The sequence below is a fragment of the Pleurodeles waltl genome, chromosome 6 (assembly GCF_031143425.1).
Source record: "Pleurodeles waltl isolate 20211129_DDA chromosome 6, aPleWal1.hap1.20221129, whole genome shotgun sequence".
NCBI lineage: Eukaryota > Metazoa > Chordata > Amphibia > Caudata > Salamandridae > Pleurodeles > Pleurodeles waltl.
The window spans coordinates 26,918,178-26,930,447 of NC_090445.1; the positions used below are offsets into that span (position 1 = coordinate 26,918,178).

The following is a 12,270-nucleotide window of genomic DNA, read 5'->3' on the forward strand; positions in this document are numbered from 1 at the left end:
GCGGTGAGCCTCAAAGGCTCACCTCCTTTGTGCCAACCCAGCAGGACACTCCAGCTAGTGGAGTTGCCCGCCCCCTCCGGCCCGGCCCCCACTTTTGGCGGCAAGGCCGGAGAAAATAATGAGAATAACAAGGAGGAGTCACTGGCCAGTCAGGACAGCCCCTAAGGTGTCCTGAGCTGAGGTGACTCTAACTTTTAGAAATCCTCCATCTTGCAGATGGAGGATTCCCCCAATAGGGTTAGGATTGTGACCCCCTCCCCTTGGGAGGAGGCACAAAGAGGGTGTACCCACCCTCAGGGCTAGTAGCCATTGGCTACTAACCCCCCAGACCTAAACACGCCCTTAAATTTAGTATTTAAGGGCTACCCTGAACCCTAGAAAATTAGATTCCTGCAACTACAAGAAGAAGGACTGCCTAGCTGAAAACCCCTGCAGCGGAAGACCAGAAGACGACAACTGCCTTGGCTCCAGAAACTCACCGGCCTGTCTCCTGCCTTCCAAAGATCCTGCTCCAGCGACGCCTTCCAAAGGGACCAGCGACCTCGACATCCTCTGAGGACTGCCCCTGCTTCGAAAAGACAAGAAACTCCCGAGGGCAGCGGACCTGCTCCAAGAAAAGCTGCAACTTTGTTTCCAGCAGCTTTAAAGAACCCTGCAAGCTCCCCGCAAGAAGCGTGAGACTTGCAACACTGCACCCGGCGACCCCGACTCGACTGGTGGAGATCCGACACCTCAGGAGGGACCCCAGGACTACTCTGATACTGTGAGTACCAAAACCTGTCCCCCCTGAGCCCCCACAGCGCCGCCTGCAGAGGGAATCCCGAGGCTTCCCCTGACCGCGACTCTTTGAACCTAAAGTCCCGACGCCTGGGAGAGACCCTGCACCCGCAGCCCCCAGGACCTGAAGGACCGGACTTTCACTGGAGAAGTGACCCCCAGGAGTCCCTCTCCCTTGCCCAAGTGGAGGTTTCCCCGAGGAACCCCCCCCTTGCCTGCCTGCAGCGCTGAAGAGATCCCGAGATCTCTCATAGACTAACACTGCGAACCCGACGCCTGTTTCGACACTGCACCCGGCCGCCCCCGCGCTGCTGAGGGTGAAATTTCTGTGTGGACTTGTGTCCCCCCCGGTGCCCTACAAAACCCCCCTGGTCTGCCCTCCGAAGATGCGGGTACTTACCTGCAAGCAGACCGGAACCGGGGCACCCCCTTCTCTCCATTCTAGCCTATGTGTTTTGGGCACCACTTTGAACTCTGCACCTGACCGGCCCTGAGCTGCTGGTGTGGTGACTTTGGGGTTGCTCTGAACCCCCAACGGTGGGCTACCTTGGACCAAGAACTGAGCCCTGTAAGTGTCTTACTTACCTGGTTAACCTAACAAATACTTACCTCCCCTAGGAACTGTGAAAATTGCACTAAGTGTCCACTTTTAAAACAGCTATTTGTCAATAACTTGAAAAGTATACATGCAATTTTGATGATTTGAAGTTCCTAAAGTACTTACCTGCAATACCTTTCGAATGAGATATTACATGTAAAATTTGAACCTGTGGTTCTTAAAATAAACTAAGAAAAGATATTTTTCTATAACAAAACCTATTGGCTGGATTTGTCTCTGAGTGTGTGTACCTCATTTATTGTCTATGTGTATGTACAACAAATGCTTAACACTACTCCTTGGATAAGCCTACTGCTCGACCACACTACCACAAAATAGAGCATTAGTATTATCTATTTTTACCACTATTTTACCTCTAAGGGGAACCCTTGGACTCTGTGCATGCTATTCCTTACTTTGAAATAGCACATACAGAGCCAACTTCCTACAGTAGGGGTATTTATTGTGGCATTTGGGGCAGAAACGGAACGGGTCCGTTCCATCGGCGTTCTTCAGCACGCGGTCGGGCCGACCAGGCCCCGACGGGGGATCGAAAAACTACCCCGAAGGGCACCGGAGCTCTTCGATCTTCGATGCGGTGTGGAACCTAAGTACGCCGATCCCGAACGCAACAATACCGACGAAAATCTTCCGAAATTAGCTATCTTTCCGTTCCGAAACTCGGAGCGACAGGAACACGTCCGAACCCGATGGCGGAAAAAAAACAATCGAAGATGGAGTCGACGCCCATGCGCAATGGAGACAAAAGGAGGAGTCACTCGGTCCCGTGACTCGAAAGACTTCTTCGAAGAAAAACAACTTGTAACACTCCGGCCCAACACCAGATGGCGAGCTATTGCAGAACATGCGTATCTACAGCGACAGATGCCATCGAACCTCTTTTTCTGGTAGAGATTTTTCTTGCTGCAGGTAAATCACCTTTTGAATATTCCCTAGGCAGAAACTTTTCCGTTGTACCTCTGCTTGCCGGAAGGTGTTGCCATGTGGCTCCATACTGATGTTACGCTCCAGAAGGATGTGCAGGGCTTATATAGGTGCCATTCCTGCGAACTGTCAGTTGCTTTCAAGACTGTTTGCGCGCCTTGATGTGGAGCCACAAAAGCAAACTTATAGACAATTGTGCAGATTCTTAGACTTGTGATCTTATTAAAGGATACAGTCCAACCACAGAGCGGGGAGAAAGGGAGGGTCAGTGAGAAATCTGCAGCTAGACAGAACCTCTACTAGAACGAGTGTTACCAAAGCTAAGTAATATTCTTCTGACAATCTTCTAGTTGCAGATACCTCACCTTAGATACCAATAGATACCTAAGAAGTACCTAAATAGAAGCGGGCTGTGAACTTACTCAAATCAGAAAGTCCTGCTGACTGAGCAAAGTGCCCTTCTCTGCAGACTTGGCTGTCCAGGCAATAGTGTTTCATGAATGAATGGAGGAATGCCCACGCAGATGCCCGGCATAAGTGCAGGGAACAGTGGTCCTGAGACAATAGATATCACTATCAATGTGTAAGTACATCAAATGGTCGATTTATTCAATTGTATATTATAAAAATGTTAAAAACTATGTGATGGTGCACAGGGTGTGGTGAGAAACATGCTCAGTGCTCTCATACAGGTTATCCACTAGTGATCAATAGCGCATGTCAAGTAAGAACAGAGTATTTTGTTCTTATGTACAATCAAATTAGGTGAGTATAACTAGTCAACAACGTTTAGATCCTTTAGACAAATGAAAGAATTATCATCAGGACTCTAAGAATACTTGAGGCCGAGAAAAATAGAGAACTGAAAGAGCACATGTAAGCAAATGCCTCCTTGGCATGGTTACCCCCTGACGTTTTGCCTTTGCTGATGGTAAGTTTTGATTTGAAAGTGTGCTGAGGCCTGCTAACCAGGCCCCAGCACCAGTGTTCTTTCCCTAACCTGTACTTTTGTTTCCACAATTGGCACACCCTGGCATCCAGGTAAGTCCCATGTAACTGGTACCCCTGGTACCAAGGGCCCTGATGCCAGGGAAGGTCTCTAAGGGATGCAGCATGTCTTATGCCACCCTGGGGACCCCTCACTCAGCACAGACACACTGCTTGCCAGCTTGTGTGTGCTGGTGAGGACAAAACGAGTAAGTCGACATGGCACTCCCCTCAGGGTGCCATGCCAACCTCACCCTGCCTATGCAGTATAGATAAGTCACCCCTCTAGCAGGCCTTACAGCCCTAAGGCAGGGTGCACTATACCATAGGTGAGGGCACCAGTGCATGAGCACTGTGCCCCTACAGTGTCCAAGCAAAACCCTAGACATTGTAAGTGCAGGGTAGCCATAAGAGTATATGGTCTGGGAGTCTGTCAAACACGAACTCCACAGCACCATAATGGCTACACTGAAAACTGTGAAGTTTGGTATCAAACTTCTCAGCACAATAAATGCACACTGATGCCAGTGTACAGTTTATTGTAACATACACCCCAAAGGGCACCTTAGAGGTGCCCCCTGAAACCTTAACCAACTACCTGTGTAGGCTGACTGGTTTTAGCAGCCTGCCACACTAGAGACATGTTGCTGGCCACATGGGGAGAGTGCCTTTGTCACCCTGAGGCTAGTAACAAAGCCTGTACTGGGTGGAGGTGCTTCACACCCCCCCCTGCAGGAACTGAAACACCTGGCGGTGAGCCTCAAAGGCTCACCCCCTTTGTTACAGCACCACAGGGAACTCCAGTTAGTGGAGTTGCCCGCCCCCTCTGGCCACGGCCCCACTTTTGGCGGCAAGGCTGGAGGCGATAATGAGAAAAACAAGGAGGAGTCACTGGCCAGTCAGGACAGCCCCTAAGGCAACCTGAGCTGAGGTGACTCACTTTTTGAAATCCTCCATCTTGCAGATGGAGGATTCCCCCCAATAGGGATAGGAATGTGACCCCCTCCCCTTGGGAGGAGGCACAAAGAGGGTGTAGCCACCCTCAGGGCTAGTAGCCATTGGCTACTGCCCTCCCAGACCTAAACACACCCCTAAATTCTGTATTTAGGGGCTCCCCAGAACCTAGGAACTCAGATTCCTGCAACCGAAGAAGAGGACTGCTAAGCTGAAAAACCCTGCAGAGAAGACGGAGACGAGGACTGCCCTGCTCTAGAAGGACCAAGAACTCCCGAGGACAGCGGCTCTGTTCACCCAAGACTGCAACTTTGTTACAAAGGGGCAACTTTAAAACAACCTGCGTTTCCTGCCGGAAGCGTGAGACTTGCTACTCTGCACCCGACGCCCCCGGCTCGACTTGTGGAGAACAAACACTTCAGGGAGGACTCCCCGGCGACTGCGAGACCGTGAGTAGCCAGAGTTGCCCCCCCTGATCCCCCACAGCCACGCCTGCAGAGGGAATCCCGAGGCTCCCCCTGACCGAGACTGCCTGCTCCTCAGATCCCGACGCCTGGTAAAGACTCTGCACCCGCAACCCCCAGGACCTGAAGGATCCGAACTCCAGTGCAGGAGTGACCCCCAGGAGGCCCTCTCCATTGCCCAGGTGGAGGCTACCCCGAGGAGCACCCCCCTTGCCTGCATCGCTGAAGAGACCCCTTGGTCTCCCATTGATTTCTATTGAAAACCTGACGCGTGTTTGCACACTGCACCCGGCCGCCCCCGTGCTGCGGAGGGTGTACTTTCTGTGTGGACTTGTGTCCCCCCCAGTGCCCTACAAAACCCACCTGGTCTGCCCTCCGAAGACGCGGGTACTTACCTGCTGGCAGACTGGAACCGGGGCACCCCCTTCTCCATTGAAGCCTATGCATTTGGGCACCACTTTGACCTCTGCACCTGACCGGTCCTGAGCTGCTGGTGTGGTAACTTTGGGGTTGCTCTGAACCCCCAACGGAGGGCTACCTTGGACCCAAACTTGAACCCCGTAGGTGGTTTACTTACCTGCAAAAACTAACAAACTCTTACTCCCCCCAGGAACTGTTGAAAATTGCACTGTCTAGTTTTAAAATAGCAATATGTGATTTATGTGAAAACTGTATATGCTATTTTGCTAATTCAAAGTTCCTAAAGTACCTACCTGCAATACCTTTCATTTGAAGTATTACATGTAAATCTTGAACCTGTGGTTCTTAAAATAAACTAAGGAAAGATATTTTTCTATACAAAAACCTATTGGCCTGGAATTGTCTCCGAGTGTGTGTTCCTCATTTATTGCTTGTGTGTGTACAACAAATGCTTAACACTACCCTCTGATAAGCCTACTGCTCGACCACACTACCACAAAATAGAGCATTAGAATTATCTCTTTTTGCCACTATCTTACCTCTAAGGGGATCCCTTGGACTCTGTGCACACTATTCCTTACTTTGAAATAGTGCATACAGAGCCAACTTCCTACAGCACAGAAAATAAAGTGTCAGAGTAGAGAAGGACACAATATAGGACTCCAATGTATACAAAGAGTGGAGACTCACTAGATACCAATCAAGCATTGCTGAAAGCACCAATGGGTTCAAATCAGCTACATCTTTTGATTCAAAATACACAAAGAATCAGCCAAAATGGTGGGAAAAAAATGGAGGGGGGAGGGAGACAATGAATGGGAATTACAGTAAATCTCAACAGTCTCAAAATTACCTGTGCAAGGGCTGTATAGACTCCTAAAGCCGTCAAAAATTGCCAATGTAGGAATGAATGCCCTATGATGATGATACATACATGTAATGTGAGCGGGGCAGAGTGAGACACTTCTGAAATATAAAATGGCCTCCATCGGAGTACCGGAAGATCTTTCTTGACAGCAGACAAAACTGCATGACGTGAGAGCGGAGTGAAGGGGGCTGGGTGTGCTCCAAACAAACGTTGTTTCTCCTGGGTAATAGAATTGAAGGAGGGACTGCCCTACATTTGAACACCTGGGTCATGAAAATAGCTAGAGAAAGGACAGCCCAGAGTATACAAAAGGAGAACCTGTGTCTAGTGGCCGCCATCTTGGAAAAGAGGCTGAAAGGAAGATATTTGCAGAACATACAGATAAACGTTGAAAGAGAAAGAAAAGGGGATTATGATAAAAAATAAATACAAGAATCACAAATGGAAAAAAAAAAAAAGTATTACAATGGATTGCAGCAATGGACACAGTTGATGGGAAACTGATGAAACCCCTGGGGACTACCCAGGAAGGCACATAAGAACATTCCAGGCAATATCCAGTCCATTAGGTAAAGGGAAAAATTTCACTATGCCAGTTAAAATCAAATTAGTCCATTCCTACTGTCGTTTAGCCCCGTTTTCATGGTGCCCATCTCCAGAATCCATTTCAATTCTTCTGTACTAAGCAATGGTTCCAAATTTCCTCCTCTTTCAGGTAATCTGAGGACACTGATCACTTGCCACTGGATACCTCTGTGGCCCTCGCTTAAGTAGTGCTCTACTACAGGATCTTCTAAACTGCCCCCCGTTGTAACCACTGAGATGCTAGGCACTCCTGTAAGGTGTGCATATGCTCCCCGGCATGTGGTACGATTGCTAAAGAAGACTTTGCGCCAGCAGGCACATCACTGTTCTAACTGGCAGGAGATGATGTGGCTGAAAAGGAGCCAGTTAGTTCTAGAGACAGAGAACCCTCTGTGCATTGGAGTATGCTTTGGTTGAGACAGAATTGGGGATCGCTTCCAGACAGGGATGTTTCTGGAGAGGTTGTATGTGGGACATGGTGGCAGTGAATGTGAAGCCCAATTTATGTAACAGATTGATCGTTGTCTGTGTGTCCTAAAGGCATAGCTGCCTGCCTGGACTTTATCAGCCAATCGTCCAAATGTGGAAAGATGGGAATTTTGGGTCTTCTCAGATTGGCTGCCACAACTGCTATGTGGGTCTCATCATCCTGAATGGCAAAACCTTGAACTGGTAGTGACTTCCACAAACCTGAGGTAACTGCGGTGTGCCAGATGAATCGGTATATGAAAGTAAGCGTCCTTCAGATCGACTGCTGTTATGAAGTCGCCTTCTTGAAACAGTGGAAATGCATCTTGCACGGTCACCATGTGAAAGTGTTCTGACATAACCTACTGATTGAGGGGGTGCAGGTCTAGTATGGACCTGAGCGTCCCTTTCTTTTTGAGTATTAGAAAGTAGAGGGAATATACCCCTTTGCCATGGTGACTTTTTGGAACAGGCTCTATGGAGCCTTTCAACATGAATGCTTTTACCTCCTGCCGGTTGTGTTGAGGGAGTAGAGTTTTCTGGTTTTTGAACAGGCTGCAGACAGTGCAGTCCTGTTCATTGTGCTACGGCACAAGCAGAGGTTGTAAACGTCGGGTTGGTCTGATTATGCGTACTTTGACCCACACTGAGGACACATTCTGAAGAGCTGTTTTTTTTTTTTTTTGTACCTTTCATTGCCCACGGAGAGCTTCTCAGCAGTACGGAGGAAGGGGTATAGAAGATGTCTCAATCGGTGAAAAGATGAAGCTCACTAAACATTAATCCAACGGCTGGCAAAGTCGAGGTAGAGTAGGATTCCCGTAACAATTAGGAGCTGCTTTGAGTCTCTATTGCGTCAACAGGACGTGAGGCGCTGAAGTTGCACCAAACTCCGATGCAATCTGTCCGAACCCGATAGCGGGAAAAAAAAAAAAATCAATCTAAAAATGGAGCCATCGAAGATGCACATTCTCGAAGAGGAGGTGTTTTGATGTCATGTCAGCAATAAAAAGACCTTCATCAAAAACACGTGACAGAGTCCGAGCCCAACACTAGACGGCAGGAGTGTGCACAGCACGCGTTTCTGCAGCCAACACATGCTATGAATATCAGCATTTTAGTGAGAGGTCCACTTCAAATCACTTACCAGCACCCTTTGTTTCTGGCAACGGTGTGGACAAGAAAAGCATTCAAAACCAGAGACCCTGCTAATTGCATATCAAGGGGATTTACTTCCCTCACCCACTTGGTGTTTGAGAGGAAGGTAGGAGAGAAATCTCATAGCCTAGGACATTGTGTAACAAGTCTGAACACTGGCAGTTCATAAGACCTCCCCATGTAGGCCACGGTGGCCAACTAATAGAATTTCTTATGACAATCAGAATGTCGAAAAAAGTTTTGTTTTCTTGAGGGTCAGTGTCCTCAGACAAGAGTCACGTGTGCAGAACCCTCAGGATACCTTACATTTGCAATGCCCTCCACATATTCCACGCATACAGTGTCTTCATTAGCATGTGCCACGCACATACAAGTCTCTTAGGTTGCACAGCCCAAATGTGCTTGGAAACTTCCTGCACTTTAGTCATACCTGTTTGCTGATTCCAATCGGTAAACTGGAGCCACTGGTCGCCCGACTCATAGGTGCCACAACTGCCACCCGGGTAGGGGATGGTGCCGACTGCCTCTTTTTCGGTGGTAATGCAGGTGGTGGACTGAAGGGAAAAAAACAGAAATTTTAAGTAAATTAATTAAAACATATGCACAAAAACTGGGAAAACAGTCCCCCTGGTCAGGCATCAATAGAGCTTTGGGTCAACCTTGCGGAGGTTGGACCGAGGTCATCTCGCTGGCCTTGTCTGCCAAGGTGTCAAGGGGCTGAGGCTGGTAGTGGATACACCTGGGCGTAAAAGTACGCCCGTCCATTAACTATTCACCCCTTCCTATCTTGGGGGAGTAATAGAATATTCTCACAACTTCAAACTCAATGGTGTTTTGTAAGATAAAACAAAAATAACTTTTTAAACTCCTATTTGTTACCCAGCGTCTCATCCAGGGCTAACCAAAGTTAATAGGATTTTCAGGTCTGCATCCTCTCTCTCTGTCATGAAGAAGGGACGCTGAGAAAGACTGGCTTACCAGTATCTGACCAGACTTTCTGGTGGGCGTGCGGTACATCCTCAACCTGATCTCATTCTCTTGGCATTGACCACCTACAGATCATAGGCTCCTATACAGTGGTGCGGCACTGCACTGAGGCGCTACAATCAGTATAGAAATTATGTGAGTCTGATGTATGACAAACTTCTTCAAAGCAGCCCTAATAGCTTAATGAACTACATTATGTATTTCTAGGGAAACTCCAGAGCTTTACAGAAAGGAGAAGCCCAGAATAAGCCCTCCGCTTGCTACAGGTAACCAAAAACCCCAATATTTCTGGGCAACCTTTCTGAACTGTTCACTTTATGCCATACCTAAAAAGCACCACTGCAACCAACAGCTGGATAATTTAACATCAATAAAATGCACATTGCTCATGAAAAAGGTATGTGCTTTGTGTTTCTATTGCAGTCACATCCCCTTCGGAATAATGCGTTCACAACACCCAATCCCTTCTGTGGCGAGCTGCCAGAACTTAAAAATAAGAATGAATTCTAAAGAGATGAAGAATACATGGAGTCTTAGAGATCTAGACCTGTTTTCCACCACTCGGATTCCAGGTAGGGGGGGCTTTGGCGGGGCCTCCTCTTCCTCATCTGCATTAGGTAGCTCTTCAACGGGTGGTGTGACCGGGCTTGACTTGTTCAGGATTTCCATTTCTCGCTCTGTCAGAGGCAGATCCGTTGTGCTGCAGATACTTAAGAAGAATAGAGGGTTAATGTATATACACACCAAGACATCTACAGATACAAATAGGCAGCTGGAAAACGTATGTGTGCTACACAAAAAATGGGGTACATCCACTTAGCCCATGTCAGAGGCTGGGGAACAGGACTGCTGAAGTCAAAAGCTCTCAATTAAGAATTACATTAGACCTCTCCTATCCATCAGGCCTGTGGCCTACACCAGACTGGGAGAAGCAAAGAATAATAAAATCAATGTTTCTAAATTGCAGTAAAAATGGTTTGCCATGCATTTATGAAAAGTTATCTCTAATTTCTTACTAAAGTCAAGCTGTGATCTTATTGGTCAGGTACAATAAGAAAATGGCTTAGCTACTCTACTGTTATAACTTATTACAGTTCAGGAGTGACATTGTAATGGTGCCGGGAGTTAAACTGTGTTTAAGGCAGGTACTGAGAAGGATTAAAAGTGTTTTAAACAGTGAAATGCGTAGCTAGCTTTTTAGTTCTTACTTATTTCCTCTCTGAGAAGTTATTCGTCGATAAGGTGAACTTTAAGCTAATATGCTTATTTATTGCACAGGCTGGATTTCATAAGAAGAAATTAATTCATATGCTACTACACATTCTGAACTACAGCTGCTTTTCACTTCGATAGTAGAGATTTCACGTTTATCCAATGTACCTGCAATAACACCAATAGTTCATAAAAAAGATAAAGCATGCAAAAAAAAAGGGTGGGGAAATGATGACTAGTGTGACCATATATTATAAGGAAATAAATGCCCACTACCATTCCTTACACAAGGACATTCCTACTCAATTTTAGGTTCTGTGACTTTATAAGGGATATCATTATTTGGAGTAATTCTTCTATGTAGTCAAGGAAATCCCCAGTGACTTGCCATAGCTTTAAACAGAGAGCAGGGCCTTATCTCATATGCAGCATTAAAGCTTTTGACTAACAATATCAAGAATATTACTCCTAGTGGAAACAATCATACACAGGTATAAACATAGACAAGAATCCTTCCTTTAAGACAGACATGTAGAATGGCTTCAGTGACCCACCTGTCAGACTTGCATGCAGGTAGACTGGGTTTGGTGGGACTTGTTTGCGACGGGTGTTCTTGTTTTTCTATCGTCAGCCGGACCAGCTCCTAATTAGAAAGAAGAAAAGAAGCTGGTAAAACGAATGCTTGCTGACTGCCGGCTGCTTTACACCAAATCTGGGCCCAGTTCTCGGTCCAGTCCCTGCTCAGTGGCTGTCCTACAGCCCATCTACCTGGAAGCTCCAACTGTTGGTGAGTTCTTTACTTAGTGGGAGGAATGCAACAAAAGTTTTTGTGTTGTTCACACTGGGTGGGGTGCATCCCATGTGGATCAAGATGAATACATGGCCTATGTCTTAAAAGCCCATTGTTTGAGCCCTTCTCTTTGCAGTCCCAACAGTGTTTTACACCCTACTAGATCTTGGGTAAGAGCTGGTGTGGTGCAGAACTGGTAAAGAAAATATCTGAGTCTCTCTCATACACTGAAACCTGAAAAACTAGTATGTTTCTGAAGCTGATATGGTGCAGTATGAGAAGAATCTACAGAATTTGATGCCCCGGCTCCATTTACATAGTGTCCTTTTAAGCTGCACTTTTAAGATGTCACTGGCAAGAACCAAGGTACAGTAAAATAAGTATTGAATTCCACTCTTCTCTACCCCATTGCATTTTAACTGGGAGGTTATGATTTTATGCAAGGAATGTCAGACTAAAGGGAATAGAGATTAAAAGAGAGGTTTTTTTTTGTCTCATTTCAGTGATCTAGACTTACTTTAACACTCATGCCAATGGACAGCTTTCTGTGAGGCTCAATATCCATCTGAGTAATCATCACACAAGTTAGTGGTGCTCTTGTATGAGATTCCAATGTCCATCTTGGACACTGGATCTTGCCCCAAGTCATATACCTGCAGGAGATCTGCATTCCTCTGGAAATGGCCTCAAGCCTGGAGGTATTCCACATCCAACCCAAGGCAGCCCAAACTAGTCTCGGGAGGGCAGCAGAGCCGTGTAACTCAGCTGTGAGATAGTCATGCTAGGGTCATACTCCTCCAGGATTGGAGGAGCCCCCAGGATCTGAAAGTTGCAGCTCCCCTCTGGCTGGACAGGCTTGGCCAACAAGGGAAGCTGAATACCGGTCTCCTCAATCAGTACGTGCCTCAACATCTCTAGCTGACGACCAAGGACAGCATGCGTACTCGCTGGGCGAGACAACTTACAAGAGACCGATCGCACTGCTGCCAGCATCGCCGTTTCCCATTTCGACTGGCAAATACCATCTGACTCACATGGCTGGACCTGGAAGAGAGGA

At 47.1% G+C, this 12,270-nt stretch overlaps 1 protein-coding gene across 7 annotated transcripts in view; it reads right to left on the reverse strand.

Annotated features, from left to right (window-relative positions):
- Positions 1-12,270, reverse strand: part of RAPGEF1 (Rap guanine nucleotide exchange factor 1) — a 432,768-nt gene that overhangs the window by 216,479 nt on the left and 204,019 nt on the right. For all 7 annotated transcript variants that reach the window (XM_069237096.1, XM_069237094.1, XM_069237093.1 and 4 more), the window contains exons 5-7: positions 10,978-11,066; positions 9,759-9,920; positions 8,655-8,778 (exon numbers count right to left, since the gene is read on the reverse strand). In XM_069237096.1, coding sequence (XP_069093197.1) covers positions 8,655-8,778; positions 9,759-9,920; positions 10,978-11,066 — 375 coding nt within the window. The remainder of the gene's footprint in view (positions 1-8,654; positions 8,779-9,758; positions 9,921-10,977; positions 11,067-12,270) is intronic.